At 46.9% G+C, this 19,989-nt stretch overlaps 7 protein-coding genes across 7 annotated transcripts; 2 read left to right on the top strand and 5 right to left on the bottom strand.

Moving 5' to 3' along the window:
• Positions 1 to 1,078: 1,078 nt before the first annotated feature.
• On the bottom strand, positions 1,079 to 2,227 carry VCX1 (Vcx1p; the record flags this gene model as incomplete). The annotated part of the gene is made up of 1 exon (XM_076685247.1): positions 1,079 to 2,227. The coding sequence occupies one exon, from the start codon at positions 2,225 to 2,227 to the stop codon at positions 1,079 to 1,081; it is 1,149 nt and encodes a 382-aa protein (XP_076540447.1).
• Positions 2,228 to 3,690: 1,463 nt separating this feature from the next.
• On the bottom strand, positions 3,691 to 4,161 carry RPS31 (ubiquitin-40S ribosomal protein eS31 RPS31 fusion protein; the record flags this gene model as incomplete). Its single annotated transcript, XM_076685246.1, has 1 exon — positions 3,691 to 4,161. One exon carries the CDS (start codon positions 4,159 to 4,161, stop codon positions 3,691 to 3,693), a length of 471 nt encoding a protein of 156 aa, XP_076540446.1.
• A 1,647-nt stretch (positions 4,162 to 5,808) lies between these two features.
• Positions 5,809 to 8,559, bottom strand: SEC10 (exocyst subunit SEC10; the record flags this gene model as incomplete). Its single annotated transcript, XM_076685245.1, has 2 exons — positions 8,498 to 8,559; positions 5,809 to 8,441 (listed from the first exon to the last, which is right to left on the bottom strand). Exon 2 carries the CDS (start codon positions 8,431 to 8,433, stop codon positions 5,809 to 5,811), a length of 2,625 nt encoding a protein of 874 aa, XP_076540445.1. The 5' UTR covers positions 8,434 to 8,441; positions 8,498 to 8,559.
• Positions 8,560 to 9,507: 948 nt separating this feature from the next.
• TRVA0_023S00276 (uncharacterized protein) lies at positions 9,508 to 10,392 on the top strand (the record flags this gene model as incomplete). The annotated part of the gene is made up of 1 exon (XM_076685244.1): positions 9,508 to 10,392. One exon carries the CDS (start codon positions 9,508 to 9,510, stop codon positions 10,390 to 10,392), a length of 885 nt encoding a protein of 294 aa, XP_076540444.1.
• A 660-nt stretch (positions 10,393 to 11,052) lies between these two features.
• SCC2 (cohesin-loading factor complex subunit SCC2) lies at positions 11,053 to 15,872 on the bottom strand (the record flags this gene model as incomplete). The annotated part of the gene is made up of 3 exons (XM_076685243.1): positions 11,053 to 15,449; positions 15,505 to 15,584; positions 15,637 to 15,872. The coding sequence occupies 3 exons, from the start codon at positions 15,870 to 15,872 to the stop codon at positions 11,053 to 11,055; spliced, it is 4,713 nt and encodes a 1,570-aa protein (XP_076540443.1).
• A 1,259-nt stretch (positions 15,873 to 17,131) lies between these two features.
• Positions 17,132 to 17,575, bottom strand: SHH4 (the record flags this gene model as incomplete). Its single annotated transcript, XM_076685242.1, has 1 exon — positions 17,132 to 17,575. The coding sequence occupies one exon, from the start codon at positions 17,573 to 17,575 to the stop codon at positions 17,132 to 17,134; it is 444 nt and encodes a 147-aa protein (XP_076540442.1).
• Positions 17,576 to 18,306: 731 nt separating this feature from the next.
• On the top strand, positions 18,307 to 19,725 carry MAS1 (mitochondrial processing peptidase; the record flags this gene model as incomplete). Its single annotated transcript, XM_076685241.1, has 1 exon — positions 18,307 to 19,725. The coding sequence occupies one exon, from the start codon at positions 18,307 to 18,309 to the stop codon at positions 19,723 to 19,725; it is 1,419 nt and encodes a 472-aa protein (XP_076540441.1).
• Between the last annotated feature and the right edge of the window lie 264 nt (positions 19,726 to 19,989).

Raw genomic sequence — 19,989 nt, 5'->3', positions numbered from 1 at the left:
GAATATTATATACAAAAGATAAAGGAAGTTGGCGACTTTGGAGATTAAAGCTTAAAGAGACAGTATCTATTGTGGTGAGAGAGCAATGATCGGCTTTTGAATTCGCTAGAATGGATCTTGGAAGCTTGGCGAGTCGAGTCCAACGGGACAGTGACGAGAGTGTGCATGTTCCTGTCTCAGCCTCACTAATGCGAGTGTACGGTACGATCCGAATACATGAGTTTTTTTTTTTCAAAGTACTTCGCTGCAGTATATGTGTTGAATTGGTGTGGCAATACAGGATTGATTACGTAGACTATTGGTCTTTAGAGGCTGAGTGAGTCTACAGGATTGAAACATATAGAGAAATCATTCAGTAACTGTTACGTGGTACCATAAGTGAGTTTATAGGATTGAAACATATGGGGAAGTCATTCATTGACTGAGCCAAAACTACGACATTTTATGGGAGGCCTCATCGGTACACCCGTTGTTAAGATAAATACACCTGCGGTGCCATGCAATGTACTTGGATACGTAGTGTTTATACGCAACGCATGAAAGAATTAGTGTACTCTGCATCATAGCCGTATGGTGCGTGGCGCATTCATGAGTAAGTACGTATACACCCTGCTACTGTATTGCGCCTCCTAATTGAACAACGTTAATGAATAGCGAAAATATTATTCAATGAGCGTAATGCATGTATCCCCGAGCGAAGAATATAATGGCCTTTAATGAATAACATACTATAAGGTGGTAGTACTGTACCCCCCAATGAATAGCAGCTCCTAACGAAAGTTCTTGCTGTAACATAGGGCTACTGAACGTAAGTAGGGAACAATAATAAAGCCTTAATGATAGTATGTAGCTGCCACCAGTTACAGCAATGCGCGAAGCTACTCCCGGTAGAAGTAAAAACGTAATGATGAATAGTAGCTCCTAACAAAAGTTCTTACTGTAATATAGGACTACTGAACGTAGGTAGGGAACAATAATAAAGTCCTAATGATAATATGTAGCTGCCACCAGTTACAGCAATACGCAAAGCTACTCCGGGTAGAAGTAAAAACGTAATGGTGACAATGGTGTGCCCCCACTACTCCGGGTAGAAGAAAAACGCAATGGCGACAATGGTGTAGGTGCCCAAAAGCATAACACCCTCAAGCCAGTTCGACTCACCGTCCAAAACAAGATAATTGCAAATGAAGACAGCAACAAACAGCACCGCCGTCTCGAAAGTCGAAAAGTAAAGACTCATTGGCTGGCCGATGATCCATCCCAAAACCACCAGGAACGGCGTCACAAACAGAGCTATTTGCATGGAACTGCCCACAGCCACACCAATAGCAAGATCCATCTTGTCCTTCATGGCAACGACCACAGCCGTCACATGCTCAGCCGCATTGCCAACAATTGGAATGAGAATGAGACCAATAAAAGTCTTAGGCATGCCAGTTTCTTCCACTACAGAGTCGATAGAGTCAACCAAATAGTCGGCACAGAACCCAACCACCACAGTAACTACAAGAAGCAAGCCCAAGGCCTCCAGCACACTTAGAATGGTCTCCCGGTTCTCCTCAGCCTCCTCGTTCGGCCGCTCTTCAAAGTACGCCGCATGCGTCTTGAGCTGGAAGTACAAATACAGCACGTAGATGATAAGCAGGACAATTGCAGTGCCCCGGGAAAGAGCCAGGATACCTCGGGCATCCTGCTCCTGGCCCGTAGTCGCGTGGAATGCAGCCGGGATAAGCAGGGAAGAGGTGGCCAGGGCCATCAGGGAGCTCATAGTCTGGGCCACAGTCTGGTTGAAGCTCTGCTGAACTCGGTTGTAACCGCCAGCCACGAAGCAGCAGCCCAAAACCAGCAACAAATTGGACAGAATGGATCCAAGCATGGATGCCTGGACAATTCGGATCTCGCCCTTGGTCAGCGCGACAATCGACACAATGAGCTCAACAGCATTGCCAAATGTCGCATTCAGCAGGCCACCAACCGTCTGGCCCACTTTCTCGGAAATTTCCTCAGTCGCAAACGACAAGAGAGCTGCCAGTGGGATAATAGCGAGGAAGTTGGTCGTAAAGGTGACCGCGGCGCTCCATTCAAGCACGCCAGAAACAATGCCAATTGGCACAAACACGAGCAGGGCGTTCACGTAGGAGCTCAGGAAGATGGACTCAATCTTCTTGCTCAAGGACGGGTCGCGTCGGCCCAAGGGCCCACTCAGCAATGGATCTCGATCGGCCATGCTGATATTTCAGATATCGTTCAAATAACAAACGAAGCGGAGGACCTGATGTCGGACTGAAACAAGATTATAAACAGTAGTCGATTTCGTATAAAACGAATCTGGAGGTTGATTCCGGTTTCTTCCAAGGATAATGGGTTATAAACTAGAAATCCCCCTTACGCCTGCAAAATGGAAGTCCCTTAAAAACCCCAGCCAGGTGAGACTTCTTGGCATCTGCGGTTTCCTAAAACGGAAGAGGAAGGGTCGCTTCTGTCCCGTTTGGGAACATGCTAACCTAAATAAACGCAGCCCTGCCTGGGCAAACATTGTTTATATTGCTCGGGGGGCATTTACGGCCATTAAGCGTTGATATGTGTTTGCTTGCGGGGTTATTATCATTATCCCCATAGTTAAACTTTTATTATCAAATGTTTGGGGTACTTCGTTTCTTGCTGTTTCGAGGGCCACTTTAGCATAGCCTACTTGTACGGCTGTGCATGCATCACTGCGTTCTATTTCAATTTTGTACCACTTTATTTTTTTTTTCATATTCTATACAGGTAGGAAATAAATATGACCTCATGTAAGAATTATGGTCTCCAAAGGATTTTCTAGCTCAATTATTTGAGATAGTGGTGCCTGCTGTACTTTGAGTACCACGAGTGGAAGCAACAGGTCGTAATTCTACGGCGGGATAGCCAAGAGATAGCCAAGAGATCTGCAACTACAATGCGGCGATACGAGGCATAGATTAATCTATCAAGCTGCAGCTTGTATTAATTGGAAAGCCGACTGTGTTGAATTTCATGACCCCGGTGTTCAGCACTACTGCTTGTTCCGTAATTGAATACATTAGCATGGTACAATGCGCAGCAACATTATTTACCAACAATTGGTCAGTAGTCATTTTGTCTATACTGATATTCCTAATTCGATATTCAATAAATGTCAAAGATTGTAAACCTCCTTAAATTGGTCAAGTAAACATCTCTCAATGATTGTAGGAACAGCCTATGTACAGTGTAAGTCAATCAGGCACTAAAAAGTAGAGATTGGAGAGCCCTTTCTCACGGAGGACTTGACTCTAGCACTTATTAAACCAAAGGCCATTGCCCAAAAGATATGACGGCAATTCTGAACAGTGAATGCAGCTGCATCATCCGAAAAGCTGTTGGCTAACATATGAATGAATGACAAAGTATGACTACCGTAGATGATAGCTTCCAATATTACCCTAGATGCGTTTACTCATTCCTGTTTTATGAGATAATCAGTTCATCCACTCCAGTATAATGGCACTCAACGTACTGGATAAAAGAGACTATAAATCTTTTAGACGAAACTGACTCTCCTACGTGTTTTGGCCACCGGAAGTGCTCTTTCATGCTGACAAACCACCTCACTTTACCGCGAACAAGACTGAAAACTACATTTGCAAAATTTGAGTTGTGGCAAATAAAATATACTACAAGTTATACAGTTTATTTGTCAAGGGAGAAGGTAAGACCGCACTTACCGCAGTACTGTCGCTGGGTCTTGTTGACCTTGTCAGTCATGTTAGCCATGAAGACACCAGCACCGTCCTTTGGACACTCTCGTCGGAGTCGCTTGACAGTGCCGTCCTCAGCAACCTGGTAGTAAGAGAGCACAGCGAGCTTGACCTTCTTTCGCTTGTGCTTGATCTTCTTTGGAGTGGTGTAGACCTTCTTCTTTCGCTTCTTACCACCACCTCGCAGTCGGAGCACAAGGTGGAGGGTGGACTCCTTCTGGATGTTGTAGTCAGAAAGGGTTCGGCCGTCCTCGAGCTGCTTACCGGCGAAGATAAGTCGCTGCTGGTCTGGTGGGATACCCTCCTTGTCCTGGATCTTGGACTTAACATTGTCAATGGTGTCGGAAGACTCCACCTCAAGGGTGATAGTCTTACCGGTCAAGGTCTTAACGAAAATCTGCATTTTCAGTGGCCTACAACAGCGGTGTCGTCTGCAAACTAATGCTTCTTTCTAGCCGAAGGGGTAAGTGAAGAGAGGAAACTGGTTGGCGCTGACAAATTGTGATATACCAAAATTTTTCACCGTGCGCACGCAGTATTGGGACTTTCTGTGACTGTTATTTGTATTTTGGCGGCATATCAAGGACTGCGGTTAAATAGTAAGTACGAAAAGCCGTGCTGAAATATTCATAACAGTTGGAACATATTGTTATTTCACCCAAATGTAACCGACGCGCGCGTGCGTGTATGAAGTTCTGTAGCTGCAGCTATAGCGGTACCCGGGATATTAAATAGCTGTCATACAAGGTATGGCCTATATCGTGGATATACTAACTTTGTCCCTACATTATATAATTAAAATAGAGTAGGGTAAGCCCTTACGTCTCTAAATAGCCGTGTAGCTACTGCCACTTAATGCGCGGCGGGACGCGTAGGTACCTGTTTCACCTCCTGCGTCCCGCATAGCTCGATCCGACAGGTGTCTGCTGTAATATACAGTACACTCGGCGATTGACGGCGATCAAAGAAATGCCAGAGCAATTGAACTCCTGGGGCTAAGCAATAGAATTGGAACTAAACCGACAAGTGCTAACGGTTGGGGAAAAAAGTTGACAGAACGCCAGATGAACGGATAATGACCAGTAACTATAGCCGTTTATCGGCTAGCAGACCTGTTGCGTAGCCCCCCTATCCTTTCGTTTCATTTTACGCATAGGAGAAACTTTTCGTGAACCCCCTATCCTTTACGCATTTCTGTGAGGCCTCCCCCCCTATTTGCAAATTACGCATAGGAGAGTACGTACAACCCAATGGCCAGGATCCGCACTGTCGATCTGGCTGTCACTCTCTGCCAAGGATTGGCCAAAAATATGCAGTAATATGGCCCTGACCTTCCCCCCCCCCCCCCCTGAGCTGCAGTATATAATACCAGAGATATTACCTGATTGTAATCTAAATTCTCATATCGAGAAATACTGACACTATCGCTTACTAAAGGCCGTTACAATGATCGCGATACTTGTTGTAATTCTTTCGGCAATTGCATCAGCAGCTCTTGCTGCTTCAAGCAGCTTCCATATTCGTGTCGTCTCGTCGCAAGGCAATACATACATGATGGCCAATCCCACCACAAGCGTAAATAGCTTTTCTTCGGGCACATCACCTCTCGAACTCCTAAGCCCAACCTTCCAAATCTCTGACCCGTCGGGCGGAGCAGTTTCCTGCAACCTGTTCGGTACAACTTACCAGGCTGTGGTAATGGCCGTCACTCAGACCAACAAATATCCAGTAATCAACTTCGTGTCGGAGGATATCATTGTTAATTACTTCAAGGTTACCTCCAACAACCAGCTTGCTGCAATAACGGGCGACACCACGTTCTTCCAATGCAATGATCAAATCGCATACTACGCAAACCATTCTGACGCTCCTCAGGAGTGCGAACAGGTAACCCTTGAGCTTTGCTAGGCTTTTTACTAAAGTAAGTCATATTACACAACAACCAACGATTGATTGTCAAGTTACATTATACATATAAACATACAAACCCGGAAGGGCTAAGTTAGATATTTTACACTATATCCCATAGTCTTAAAAGTCCTCTAGTTGATTAGACGTGCGGCATCATCATAGGGTAGTATTTCACATACACTTGTGATTCGGTCGTGGGAGCTGTGACAGCAGGGGCAGCCGTACCGCTGAAGAAGCCACCTAAAGTGACAATCTTACTGATCTGGCTAGAATAGTAGTCCACCCGTCTGCTAAGGTACTCTCGTATCACATAAGGCTTGAGCTGCGAAACCATGCTCTCCTTGAGAAGAGACGGTATCGCCTGAGGCTGGGCGGTATACAAGTTAGCAATGGCGTGGAGTATGGAGTACGATTCACTGAGTTCGCTGATAGACCAGCTGTCAACAACCTCCTGGTACATCTGGATGTCGCGGGCAAGAATAAGCGCGCCGGGGGCGTTGATATTGAACTTCTTGATGTGTTCCATCACCAGGTCACGAAGGCCAATGCCAACCTCTATCAACACAGTGTTGAGATTGGCGCCGTCGAGAGATTCCTGAATATTTTCATAAAAACTCTGCATGAAGCTGACAATGTCACGACACGCCTGCGTCTCGGTAGGCAGCTGCGGAGTAGATGCTCGAGAGTGCGAACCATCGTTGGAAGAACCGGCATTGGGCACGAAATCTTTTTTCTTCTGCTTAGACAGAATGAATGTGACCTTGGAAAGTACCAGGTCAATCGACTGCTGGAGGATCTGGTTGGTTTTGGTCTCCGCCGAAGTGATGTACTGATTGAGTGAGGTCGCCATGGACTTCTGCGTTGAGCTGGAGCTTGACACAGTCTGGAGAAGCACAGTCTTGACGAAGGAGGCCAGCAATTGGATGGCGCCATTGGTTTTAGAGATCGTCTTAAGATATACCAGGCCGACTTCAGACTTGAAATCCTGCTGAGAGGCTTGGAGGGCATCGTCCAGAACCACATCTATGTATTTCTTACCCAAAGTGTCCAGCAGAATAGCTAATATAGCACTTCCGTCCTTAGCGTTGTCCGAAGGAGAAGCGACAAGCTCCAGGCCACGGTTAACGCTCTCGGCAGCCATTTTCAGAGCAGCATGAAGATCTTCAAACTTGAGCTCACCATCGCTCTCATCGTAGTCAATGCTAGTACTAGTTCGGGTCCCAGCACCGGAGGGACTGGCGTTCGAGGCACTGAGTGAATTACTGGTGCTATTACTGAACGAACTAGGGTGTGTAGCCTGAACCGGAGAGCTACCCCCGTTCTGGTTAGTGTTGCCAGTACGTCGGTTGACGAAGCCCATAATCTGACCAATTCTATTGGACTCTTTCTTCTGGCCATTGACATTTTCGCCTCCGCTTGTCGGACTATCCTTATCCAAGGAGGACGTGAACCGTCCCAGCAGAGACTGCTCTCGGGTAAGCTTCCTGTGGCTGTGGTAATCCCTAAACCGGAAAGTGATGGAGTCAATAACGTCTTGCAGGCTCTTTTTCTCATAGTCAAAGTAGCGATCGTCTTCAATGTAAGGGACAAAGATATCGGCAAAGTTCTGGTCGAGAATTGATGCTAATTCGCCCTCCTTGTCCACATCAGCCTGCACAAATGCTTCTTTGAGATTCTTTACGAGACCACCGACCTTGTTGTAACTCACGTGGAGTACTCGGACATAGGAGAAGAGCGAAATGTTCTCCGACGCCATGAGGTATCCTTCTAGCCGGTCCTGGATTCGCTGGGCAAAAATACGCTGGATAAACGGTTTCAGGACGACCGCTGGGTCCCTAAATACCTTTCTGATGATTTCTGTCTCGGTGTCAGCTACGCTTCGAATCTCATCTGTGATTGCCTGGAGCATCTCTTCAAATTCTGAAGTGTCGTTCTTAGGGTCGGATAGCTTGGCCCACAGGTCATTGTACTCTTCGCCGCTCGTGTTAAGCTGATTGATCTCAATAAAGAAGTCATGTTGATTAACAAACGACTGCACCACGCTGCCGCCGCCATTGAAGTCGGTAAGAATATCTGCCGACTCCTTCATCATTACCAGATCTGCCGTGGAGTATGCGTGGTTGAACTCCTGCAGCAAGTCGTTCTCCAACTTGTTGGCAAACACATCAATGCTGTCCTGGGCCTTTCTGTTCCCGCCTACGCCTTCCAGTCGTTTGGACAGGGTCTGGAGCTGTCGGATCACATTCGCGACGCGTCTACGAGACATTGTTGAGCCTTCCCACAATCTTTCCAGCTCGGGACACTTGTTCTCTCTTGAAAATGCCAAGTAGCAGTTAATTAAGAAAGCTGAAGAAGATGCGAGCTCGTGCTGCAGAGAGAGCCTTTCGAGCTTATCGCTGAGCCCCGAGGTTGCCGCGCCAATATCGCCAATTAAACCGTCCAGAACCCCAAACTCACTCATAGTGTGCTCGACAGAGTCCCCTAGGCCCACTACATTCCGGCTGTGTTCTAATTCTGCCCGCTCTGCCTCACTGCTGGCGCTTGCCTCGTTCTTGCTGGCAATATCCTGCAGTCGTTTAAGCTCCCCTAGGGCCGCCTCAAAGGTACGAATGTAAGGTTTCGGATCCAGGGCTTCCGACAAGGCACCAGTGCCCTCATGATTCTCGCTTAAATTCTCGATAAACTCGGTGGAGCTGAAGTCCTTCTCGAAGTACTCCAATTGGAGCAACTCCCTAATGGACTCGTCCAGGCCGTATAACGACATTACAACCCCTGACACCGTGACAGTTAGTAACTATTCTCATAATGGAGTTTTCGAGCCGCCTTACCGCTATATCCGCTCCGAATATGCTCACGAAACCCGCGCTTCTTTCAATTACTCGTCCAATGGAGACAGCGGGGTACAGTGATTGTCGAGTTTAGGGGTGGTGGTGGGTCTTCGGAACTCCGGCTGACCTATACGTTGTACTATTAAAGCGAAATTAACAGCTCTGGTTACGTTAATAAATACAAGTAACAATCTTGATTAGAGTCCGTTGCCTAGGGAGAAGGAGGACTAATCGAAGTACATGAGATTTCTAGTAAACATAACAATTTCCAGTAAAGGTAGACGGGGTCGATTTCCTCCGCGATAGGCCGCTGATACCATGAGGGAAGACCTTCTTTTACGTTAGTGTACCCGGTAATTGATTGTGCGCAGTCAAATACCGGCGAGAAGGAAAACCTTTGCTCTCTCATGGAGATTTTACCGTCTTATCTGGTTTCGTTATATGCAAAATAATAATAATCTTGATTGCGATATGTACGGGGTGGCAACTGAGAGGTTCATTTTCTCGACTTCTAGGCAATCTCTATAGAATTGTAGCAGGCTTTTCCAGTGTAGCCCATTGGAGGATGAGTTCACTGTCCATTGTGCTCCAGTTCTGTATCTGTTGACGTTTTGATGGCTCACGGTGACATAGTGAAAGGGTTAGTAACAGCCGCGTACGGCTGTAACCATTTATAATTTTCTCAATTGCCTTCAGATGAACCAGCAGAACAAATTATAGTGAAATATGAGATAATTGCCAAAGAGTATTATTGTGTTATTCGCCATAATTTGAGCCTACTCAAACTACTGCATTTCGTTATACTTTAGTTAAAATAGGCCTGTTCATATATCTTCTGGTGATCTAAAGGCGTGTAAATACCTCTACATAATTGATCGATCGCGCGATATCAATTGCCGGTAATTTGGACCCTTAAATTTGCGGGTTGACTGGTATCGATTCGTTGATATAAACCAAACGGCTAAAAAGCAGCCGGAAGAAAAAGTTGTAGCAGCTGAAGGGAATTAGGGATGGCCTCTGATTTACGCGATCGTATTGGAGCTAGCAATACGGGAGGAATTTCGTCCAATAAGAGGAGATCGAACCCGTTCAAGTCCTCTACGAGGGAACGCGAATCAAAACTGCCTGTACCCAAGAGCGCCAGCCTCAGGGATAGGATTGGTAAACCAGATTTCGACGGCTCAGACAACCAGCGAACGAAGATTGGGAAATCCCCTTTTGGAAGCTCAGAGAACCGGCGAACAAGCCAGAGAGGATCGCTTTCTAGCAGAAAAGGAAGGAGGAGATCACGCTCCCCAAAGGATGATAGGGCAGCCAATATCAAAAGTCAGACAGTGGATCCATATGGTAGACGCGTAGTCCCACCTGCACGTCACCCTATAACAAATTCAGTGTGTGTCCAGGGCCTTTCGCGTCCGTTCAATGTATCGGAGTTTAAAATCCTAATGAACGGCCTAGCGGGCGAACGAGCTGCCTTTTTTTGGATTGACAAGTTGAGAACACACTGCTTTGCCATTTACAAAAGCACTGACTCCACAGTGAAGATCAGACAAGAGCTGCACGGGCTTGGATACCCAGAGCATGCGTCTGCGAAGCTTGACATCGACTTCGTGCCGGAGCTTTGTGTCAACAAATGGATCAAGGAGGAAGAAACCGCTGACGACACTCTGACTCGATGGATTGTAAGATATGCCCCCGATGGGCATGCAGTCGTTCCCATTCATGAACCGGACCCAAGTCTTCAAAAGAGAGCTCGAAAGACCTCTACGACACCCGAATTAGAGTGGGAAGAGGCACCAAAGTCTACTATTGAACGCAGAGAACGGTTTACAAAGAAGGAAGAGGCCGACTACTTATTGAAAGAATTCCACCTCCGAATAAAGCGGAAGCCCTAAGATCTGAAAGTTATCGTTAACTTTAGCGGGTGCCGCTGCATAGAGGTGTACACTCGATTATCTATTTCTGAATGTCGCTTATTTCTCCTCTTGCTGACAATTGCTTAGAAAAATTGTATCCAGTTATTGGATCGCTGAAGTGGGCTGAAAACCACACCGTACAATGGAGTAATAATATTGAGCCCTTTTTCGGTTAACACAAAGCTGGACAGCTAGAGCTCTAACGCCAGAGAGCGATGAATGGTTTATGAAGTAGTATATTTGAAGGCTTAGAGCTCTGGGGAGTAATAACAAGGCTAAATTGCTGGGTGCAAACTCTTAAGGCAATACGTGTAATGCATAATGGTATGTAGCAAAGTATCAGTAGCTTGAAATGCAATCATTTCGAACTCGACTAAAATTGAGACCATAACGGAACCAGTACTGAAAAATGGAATCCGCCCTTTTCACATTCTCCTATTCTGGCTGGCCGTGGTATATCAGGGGCAATTTGCAACACCTTAGAGACTCAAGTAGATTCCAAGGGTGTTATACGACGAAAGAGGCTGTAAAAATAAAATGACTAACAACCAGTCTAATACCAGGAATGATACTCTAGAACACGTTGCTGCATGAATGGAGAGACAAGCGAAAATCTATATTAATTTGTCTCTAAACATATCATTCTGTCTTCACAAGCTTTGAAGGACTCTCGACCCCCGTATCAATTTCCAACACACGCTTCTGACTTTGCGGTTGACTCTGGCTATTGGCAGTCTCCTGAGTATCATGCTCCTCGAATTCTCTCAATAGCAATTGATTAAGCGATCGGGCAAACTCCATGTTTGACACAACGTCGTCAAGCAGAGTCAGATCGACCAGCGAGGACACATCGACTCCATTAGGCTGAGTGTGACCGGACAAAGAGGCCGTTACTGAGGACATACGTTTGACAGGAGTGCCATCGTCGTTGCTCGTAACGCCATATGTACCCTTGAGGTAGGATCGTAGATGCCATAGCAAAAGAAGGCTGATAGAGTAGTTTCCCAGCCTTATCCACTCTGCATCGTTGCTGGAATTACTCATCTCTTCAAAGTAATGGTCAATAGGCTCACCCGTAACTCGCATAACGTCGTTAATGCCTTTGACAATCTCGACAATTTCGTCGGACGTTCGCAGATCTAGCGTGCTTATGCCATTGACCAGATAAATAGCGTAGTGAACATGAGAACGTATCACAGATAGTTCCGTCCGGTTGTCAACTGATATATTCATACCTCGCAGCATGGATGCAAACACCCGCTTGCTTGACACGGTTGTTCTGTGGCCCCTGGGATGTAGCACTTCGTATAGTCTGTCCATATTATGCTTTTCTTCCGTGATTTCTGGCCCCACAAGCTTCCATCTCACCTCTGCACTAAATTTGAGTGCTGCTGTCATGTTGTTAAGCAATAGAGATTCGTGTTTGCCGTGTATCTTCCAATGCGTAGACTGCCCCAGCTCGGCAATAAACTTATTCTTTGAAGCCTCGAGTGCAAGTACAACCGGGAGCAGATCATGAGGGGTTGCCAAGCTTTGAGTTCCTATGATATTGATCAGCTTTGATGCCGTGTACACTGCATTATTCGATAAGTCCTCACTGGAGACAGCGGTATCCTTGATGTAGGAGAGATACCTCTGAGACAGTTCAAGGGATATAGCAGATGCAACATCAATATTTGTTCCACTGATATCGACTTTGCTCGGGTCTACTTTGCTCGTCTTCTTCCTGGAAAGTGCAATTTCGTTCGCAGTTTGCACTTCGAGCTCAAGATACTCGAGAATAGTCTGCATAACGGCATCAATCAAGGCCATCTCTCTGCTGGCGAATATATCATTGACAAACTTTTCCACTAGTGGGGTTCTAAAAAGCTCTGGATTGCCAATGCATATTTGCCCCACATATTGAATCGCGAAACGCTGAATTTCTGGTAGAGGGTTTTTGCTAACAGAAATTAGCCACTCTGCAGCAAAGTATGCCACCACGAGGTCCATATCCATGTTCTTCTTGACACTCTTGTTGTACGTATAGTCGGGGCTAAACTTAAACGTATTGGCATGATTACCCAGCTTCCAGTAACGTGCCATATTTCCAACGAGACAAATCAACCTCCTTGTAACACCAACCTTGTCCGTCTTGCTTGCTCGCTCCTGCAGCTTTAATAGTGAAGAATATAGTGCCCGAGATAGTGGATAGGTAGCAGGCGGTTTTTGAAGGTTCGTCAGTGACCAGAGACAGGGCACCGCTTCTCCTAGTTCAAGAACTGAGTAGCTACTAAGGCGCTGCATCATCTCGCCGGTGAATCGCTTCAAGAACTTCTCATCTATGGTTGTAATGAATTTGAGGGCACACCTAAAAATGACCAGGCTGTAGTAACGCGATTTTTTCGTGTCCTCGCCGGACTTCGGTTCAACGGGGAATGTTTGAAGAAGAGTCAAATGGTAGACATTGAGCAGCTTCCCATTTGCCTTTGCTAGGATTGACAAGAATTCCAGGGATGATTCGCTATCCTGAGAGCTGCTCGTATTGATTTTGTCAACCAAAACATTTATCAATATTGATGTTTGGTTTTGGAACTCCTCTTCAATGTTAGTGAAGAACATTCCAAACAATTTCTGAGCTTTTTTGCTCTCGACAGAAGCTTGACCCAGGCTAAGAGCAGATGATAACACCTTGATAACAGCGTCCACTCGGGCCTTTCGTGCTTCTATCACAGCAAGGTCTTGGGAATCACCAAAACATTTCGCAGGCCATTTTTCAAACAGCACTGCCTTTAGACTTGATAGTGCAATTTTCTGTATACTCTCCTCCTCATCTTCAGTGCGATACAAGAAGCACCGTAGAATTTCGCCCAGAACTGGGAGAGTCGCATTGCCACTGAGATAAAGGTCTTTTAAAGATGTGAGGGCTCGTTTCCTGGGCGCAGTACCAACGTCATTATATGCACAATCCAGCACGACTTTGAAATAGAAGTTGTAGAGCATTGGATCTTGGAGATGGGCACCAACCAGGGCAACCGATGCTTCCCTAACTAGGGACGACTCGTCCTTGAGACTAACTTGCAGCGCAGACTGGACTTTGCCAAAGTTCAGAACCGAGCTGTTTGCATCAACGAGAATAGTGAGCGTTTTAAGCGCTTTTGATTTCGTTAAAGGCGAGCCCTTTTTGTCTTCTAAATTGGACAATAGGGCAACAATGATCATATCATAACAATTGCTAATTGGCCGGCTCAGCAGGATGTCGAAATAAGTCTCTTCTGGTTGTTTTGTGTTCTCAGCAGTCCATGAAGAATTGAGGATTTTAGTCATCAATGCTCTAAATTCAACATCACTGGAGGATCTCTCATTTGGTTGACCTAGTTGCTGCTGCTGCTGCTGCTGTTGCTGCTCATCCTCGTTATCTTCTTTATCGGTATGGACCAGCGAGATAGAGTTGGCGTATAAAGTAACAAAATAGTCAGAGACCTGGTGTAATTTTTCCGTCGCTCTAAATGCTTTGACGAGCGATTCATATTCAGCCTTCAATAGTACCCATTTGCTGTTAGACAAGGTGCTATTCAGCAAGACCTTTTCGGTTTCGCGTTGCTTAAGGGGATATAATGTGTTACCGATTATGCCGAACAAATCAAGTCCCTGGTTCGTCTCCTTCACAGGCACTTTTTTCTTGAGAATTCTGTTGTAGATAATGTGGATAGAAGACCACAAGAAAAGCTCTGCAGCCGGCCATTGTGGAAAACTAAAGACAGCCAAGCAGTCTCGTATAAGCGATTCCAGAACCGCCTTGATCACATTCTCGTCTGCCTTGCCAGTAATGGCACGGTCAAATAAATAGGTAAATAGCTCCTGGCAAAGTCGTATGCTGTCATTCTTCGCCTGCTTACAGGACGTTATAAACTCACGGATTGAGTCATCTTGTTTGCTCTCTATAAGGGAGCTTGCCGAGAGTTTATAGTTTGATGACCCTGATATTTGAATCATTCCAAGCAAAAGAGCAGAAATGTTGTTGATTTTGACGCGAGGGGTGATGGAGTATCGTTTTATTCCGCGCAATGGCAGGCGGCTCATCTGGTCAAGCAATTCTTGCATTATCTGGGTTCTGTCGTTGGAGTTCTTATATATGAGCCAGAATATGCTTATGCCCACATACAACATTGTTTGGACTTCTTCTGGGTCAAATACCGCACCCTCTGACCAGTTGAAGAACAAGATGTCAAGAAGAAGATACTGCAGCCGGTTTAGAGCCTTGTCATTCAGCGGCGTGCGCTTCATAATCTTGAATAAACGTGATAGACCTTTTCTCAGCCCACGTACGAGGCCCGCAAGCTCTGCCTGTATTGGGTTCATTGTCTTATGCTTGTAATGTGCCATTGGCAGGACCAGCTTTCGGAATACTGCCGAAATCGTATCCAAGCAGTCTAAAAAGATTTCCTCACCCAAAAGCTCTTGGTCATCAATAGCGGTCAAAAACACAAGCAGCGCAGTCCTGACTGCCACCAAAGCGTTATCACAGATCTCAAAATGTCTCATCACTTCGTCATCATGGCAGTTTTGACCGAGAGCTGTCTTGATACTCTGGACAAATTGGGATCCTCCTCCTATCAGAGTAGTCTGGCAATATGACATCGGCCTCTGCAGAATTGAGTATAATTGGAATATCCTCCCTTTCTCTTCAGATAGTGCTCTGGAGCCGGTAGATGCGTCGAATTTGTAGAGTATTGTTTCGATTTGTCGCAATGCAGCGTTCGATAAGGACGGCTCTTCGGTGGATTTTGAAAACCGAGCCCAATTAGACTGATTTCTTTCGCTTTTATCAGATTCCTCGAGCAATCGCTCCAACAGATCAGAAAATTCTGTTTCATAGGTGTCCTGTTTCTCCTTATCAGACTGCGTTGTCATGTACACTGGTATCGATACTGGTCTAGGCGACTCTTTCTTTTGTATTGGCACACCAGGTTCATGCTTCGTTTCACGCTCTACGGGCATATTTTCCCGACCAATATCAAGCATCTCCATATCCTCGTTCTCTCTGTTTTTGACAACTAAATCAAATGTTAGCAGTCAAAAAATTCCTCGCTGAATAAAAAGGGAACTCACGCTTCATTCTCTGGGCAATTTCGTGGCCAATTGGGGGTAACGTATGCGTACTTGTATCAGGACATGGCACCATTAGAGACCTAGAATTTGTTAGCTTGACTCCGCACACAAACCACCTATCAGAAGACGTACGAATCTATCATGTGCCGACCAAGCAGTTTAGCGTAGTAGTCTGCGTCCCAGCTGACTGTGGATTGGTTAATCTGAGGTACCTGGATAGGCTCAAACTGATTGTTACCCTGTGGTTCAACGACAACCCCGGGTAGGACTCGTCTGTTGAGCATTGCCGTGTTTGTCGGTACGATGGACACCAGCGGGTCATATCGTAGCGCCTCCTTCGCCGTTTGAGGTGCTCTATTTCCATCCATTTTCCCTTCTTTCGTTCTGGCGAAGTTCAACTGTTAATACTGCAGGTACACATTAAATCACCACTGCCATTTTTGGGGCTGTCTACCACTTCCCTGCGCGCGCGAAATAGAAAACCTGATTCAGCCGCACGATGTTTCCAAGACAATCTTTATCTTTATCAGATTGACAGCCAGATCATGCAAATAGCTTAATTTAGCTACTTTATTTTTTATAGTTCTTATTTTTAATGGTTTGATACCAGTTCTTTAAAAAGTACTATGTTTTTTTTGTTATGGTGAACTGTGATAATGCCATAACGTTATCTTGCTAGAGATTGCTAGTACCGCTGCTTACCTTGTATCCACAATAACCGGTAACCACCTTGATAAAGTGCTGGTAGTCTTAAATATTAACAATTCTTGGCAAGACAAATGTATACATAGCAATCTCTGGGATGTTATCTTAATTTAGGAGCTACAATGACTTGATAGATCTTCACGAAAATTGTCCAGGGCTGTTTCTACTAGACTGAAGGGCCACCACTCAAGGAATTAAGTGACATATTGACCAGTCGACGCTCCTCGGCACGGATGAAGGAGCAAAATGAATGGTCCATTTCCTTAAAGAGGGTCGTCGCCCATTGGGCCTAGTTGATACGAAAGTGAAACTACTGTACTATTTTGAACAGAATCTTCTGGCCGCGGCCCAGTTCGATATACATGGAATTGTGTTTTATAGCATTATCATAATCTCCTTCAAAATTATTATCATGCGGTGTTATTGAATTATGATGTTATCATGATTAGACGTGGCACAATGAGGAACTATATTTTTTTTATATTATCAGACTATAAATGTAACACATGAACACAAGCACTCTGGTTGTGATCTGCCAGAGTTAACTACTGTCGTTCAGCTGCTTTAAAAATATCAACAACACGCGAATGCTCACAACAGCGAGGCAAATTGATGCCAAAATGCTTCGTATCAGACATCAATTGTCCATGATTTATTATTGGTGCCTATCATATTGTAATTTTATACTTGACAAATTGAACTTCTAATCCGATAGGACTACAATAATACGAAGTAGTAAATGCTCTTCTACAGTTACAGCGATATCAACTATTAATTGATTCCTCCGAATCACCGCGAAGCGGTGCCCCAGGGGGGTTTGGGGGGACTGGTCCCCCCAAGTGTTCCCGACTACCCCGTTATCAAAGAAAATGCGCTAATTAAGGAATAGAAAAAGTTAATATATAGATACATAATGGTGAGTTTAAGCGTTCCAGATCTTTCGAATGGACTCGGTAAGACCGTCGTCCTTCTTCTCCAGCTCGTAAAGGCCGTACAAAGCCACTGCCGAGCCACCCCACAGAGCAGCAATGGCCAGCTTGTGGAACTGACCGTACACACGTTTTGGAATATAGTCAATAATGCAGGACTCCAGGCCAATGTGGACATGCATGATGAGGAGGGAACCCAGAGTCGCGTCGAGAACTGGCATCAAGGAGCCAGTGCTGGTAGCGAATGGCACCAGGATTAGTGGCACGATGGAGGTAGCAACGACTCGCTCGACAGTCCAATGCTTCGATCCGTGCATCTTGTCTGGTGGAGGCACCTTGACCGCCTCGTTGACGGTGCCAATAATCCCGCCTGGCGGCTGTGGGATGGTACCCAGCATTCGAAGGCCGACTGGACGGGCGGCAGTCTTGAGCATCATAGACCCAGCGGTTCTTCGGACAGCGCCGGATTGCATCAGGATACTTCTCATCAACATCTTTTTGATCAATGAAGGAACTGGAGAGAGAGGAAGTGGTTTGATTCGTAGGGATTCGGTGATGAAAACCCGTTTTTCCGGGGTTATTTTCTAATTCGACCGACTTTGCTAAGCGCCGAGTTTCGCCGCGACTATATATTCACCCCACCTCTCCCCCCGCCGTCAACATTCCTCAGTGAATACGACAAATACGTAATTCTTTAGCTGTACCGTCTACAAAACAGTATTCCATACTATGAGAGATAGAGGATATTTGTTTGAAGTATGCCCAATTGCTCAATTCCTCTATTAACTGACTTTACATCGATTCCTATACAGTAAACAGCTCATCCCTTCGGCATGCATCACATAAACATGCCGCCGCAGTGATGATGCGATGAAATAACGCACTTCGGCCCCGACTCCGAGCGAAACAATGCGCGTGATATGATTGGCTAACTCCGTCAGCCAATCACAGGGCGCGAATTCAGGGGGGTAATTTTTTTTGGTGATGTGGGCCGCGCGCAGCCGTTGGGACTAACCCCGAATGACCAATCGGGCCCTTGGAAAATCTCGGGCAAAGCAAAATTTCAACCACCCAAACCACCTCTGCAAAACCAACCAACTCCAAACGAAAGGGTTTGGCACACACACCAATTGCACACCACCCAGTCAATTGAATAGAGAAGGAAGAGATGTCTGCTTTGTTCCGAGTTTCCCGAGCCGTGGCCAAAAACCGGGGTGTCATGAAGCGGATGCTCAACACCCAGGTGGAGGTGCCGTACCCCAAGACGCAGACGACTACTCTGGCCAACGGCCTGACCGTGGCCACCGAGAGCTCGCCACTGGCCCAGACTGCCACTGTCGCCGTTTGGATCGACGCCGGCTCCCGAGCTGAGCACCAGTACAACAACGGCACCGCGCACTTCCTCGAGCACCTGGCGTTCAAGGGCACCAAGACGCGGTCCCAGCAGCAGCTGGAGCTCGAGGTCGAGAACATGGGCGGCCACCTCAACGCCTACACCTCGCGAGAGTCCACTGTGTTCAGCGCCAAGTCGCTCAAGAACGACGTGCCAAAGTCCGTCGACATTCTCTCCGACATTCTGCAGAACTCCACCCTCGACGAAAAGGCCATTGAGCGGGAACGAGACGTCATCATCCGAGAGTCTGAGGAAGTGGACAAGATGCACGAGGAGGTTGTTTTCGACCACCTGCACGCGGTTGCCTTCCAGGGACAGCCACTGGGCCGAACCATTCTCGGTCCTCGGGAGAACATCATGGCCATTACCCGAACCGAGCTCTCCAACTACATCAAGTACAACTACAAGGCGGACCGAATGGTTCTTGCCGGTTCCGGTGCCGTTGACCACAACCAGCTGGTCCAGCTCGCCGAGAAGCACTTCTCGGGCCTGCCAACCTCGTCCAAGCCAGTTGCCCCGGGCGCCGGTTCGCGATCTCCATCCGACGTGCCGCAGTTTGTTGGTGCTGAGGTGCGACTGCGAGACGACACTCTGCCCCAGGCCCACATTGCGATTGCCGTCGAGGGTGTCTCGTGGTCCTCGCCAGACTACTACACTGCGCTGGTTGCCCAGGCCGTCATTGGCAACTGGGACCGATCGCTGGGCTCTGCCGCCCACCAGGGCTCTAAGCTGTCTGGCATTGTTTCCGAGAACAATCTGGCCAACTCGTTCCTGTCCTTCTCCACTTCCTACTCCGACACTGGTCTGTGGGGTATCTACTTGGTGAGCGAGAACAAGCTGCAGCTTGACGACTTGGTGCACTTCACCCTCAAGGAGTGGAACCGACTCTCTGTTTCCGTCACCGAGGCCGAGATTGAGCGAGCCAAGGCCCAGCTCAAGGCCTCGCTGCTCATGAGCCTCGACGGCACCACTGCGGTTGCCGAGGACATTGGCCGACAGATTGCCACCACTGGCCGACGACAGTCGCCACAGGAGGTTGAGCGGGCCGTTGACGCCGTCACTGAGAAGGACGTGCGAGAATGGGCCCAGAAGTACCTGTGGGACAAGGACATTGCCATTGCCGCTTTGGGTCCTATCGAGAGTCTTCTTGACTACAACCGAATTAGAAACGACATGAGCATGATGCGATGGTAAAACCCCCATCCCTCCTTTCTTCTTTAATAATTATATATAAAAGAGCCCACCCTCCCCGCCATTTTCCCGTTGTATTAACTGAAAAAAATATATATACTTCTCTGTACAGACTATTACCGACAACCCCCCTGGGGCTCCGCTTCGCGGTGACGATTCTCCGCAGGAGCTCGAGTACAGAATTGAATGCAATTGGGGGGACCAGTCCCCCCAAACCCCCCTGGGGTCTCCGCTACGCGGAGGAAGAGCCGCATGAGCCGCAGTTGG

Source organism: Trichomonascus vanleenenianus (assembly GCF_965637985.1).
Source record: "Trichomonascus vanleenenianus strain CLIB 3782 genome assembly, contig: TRVA0_023S, whole genome shotgun sequence".
NCBI classification, from domain to species: Eukaryota; Fungi; Ascomycota; class Dipodascomycetes; order Dipodascales; family Trichomonascaceae; genus Blastobotrys; species Blastobotrys vanleenenianus.
The sequence above is the reverse complement of the archived record's forward strand: the minus strand, read 5'-3'. Positions and strand labels throughout refer to the sequence as shown.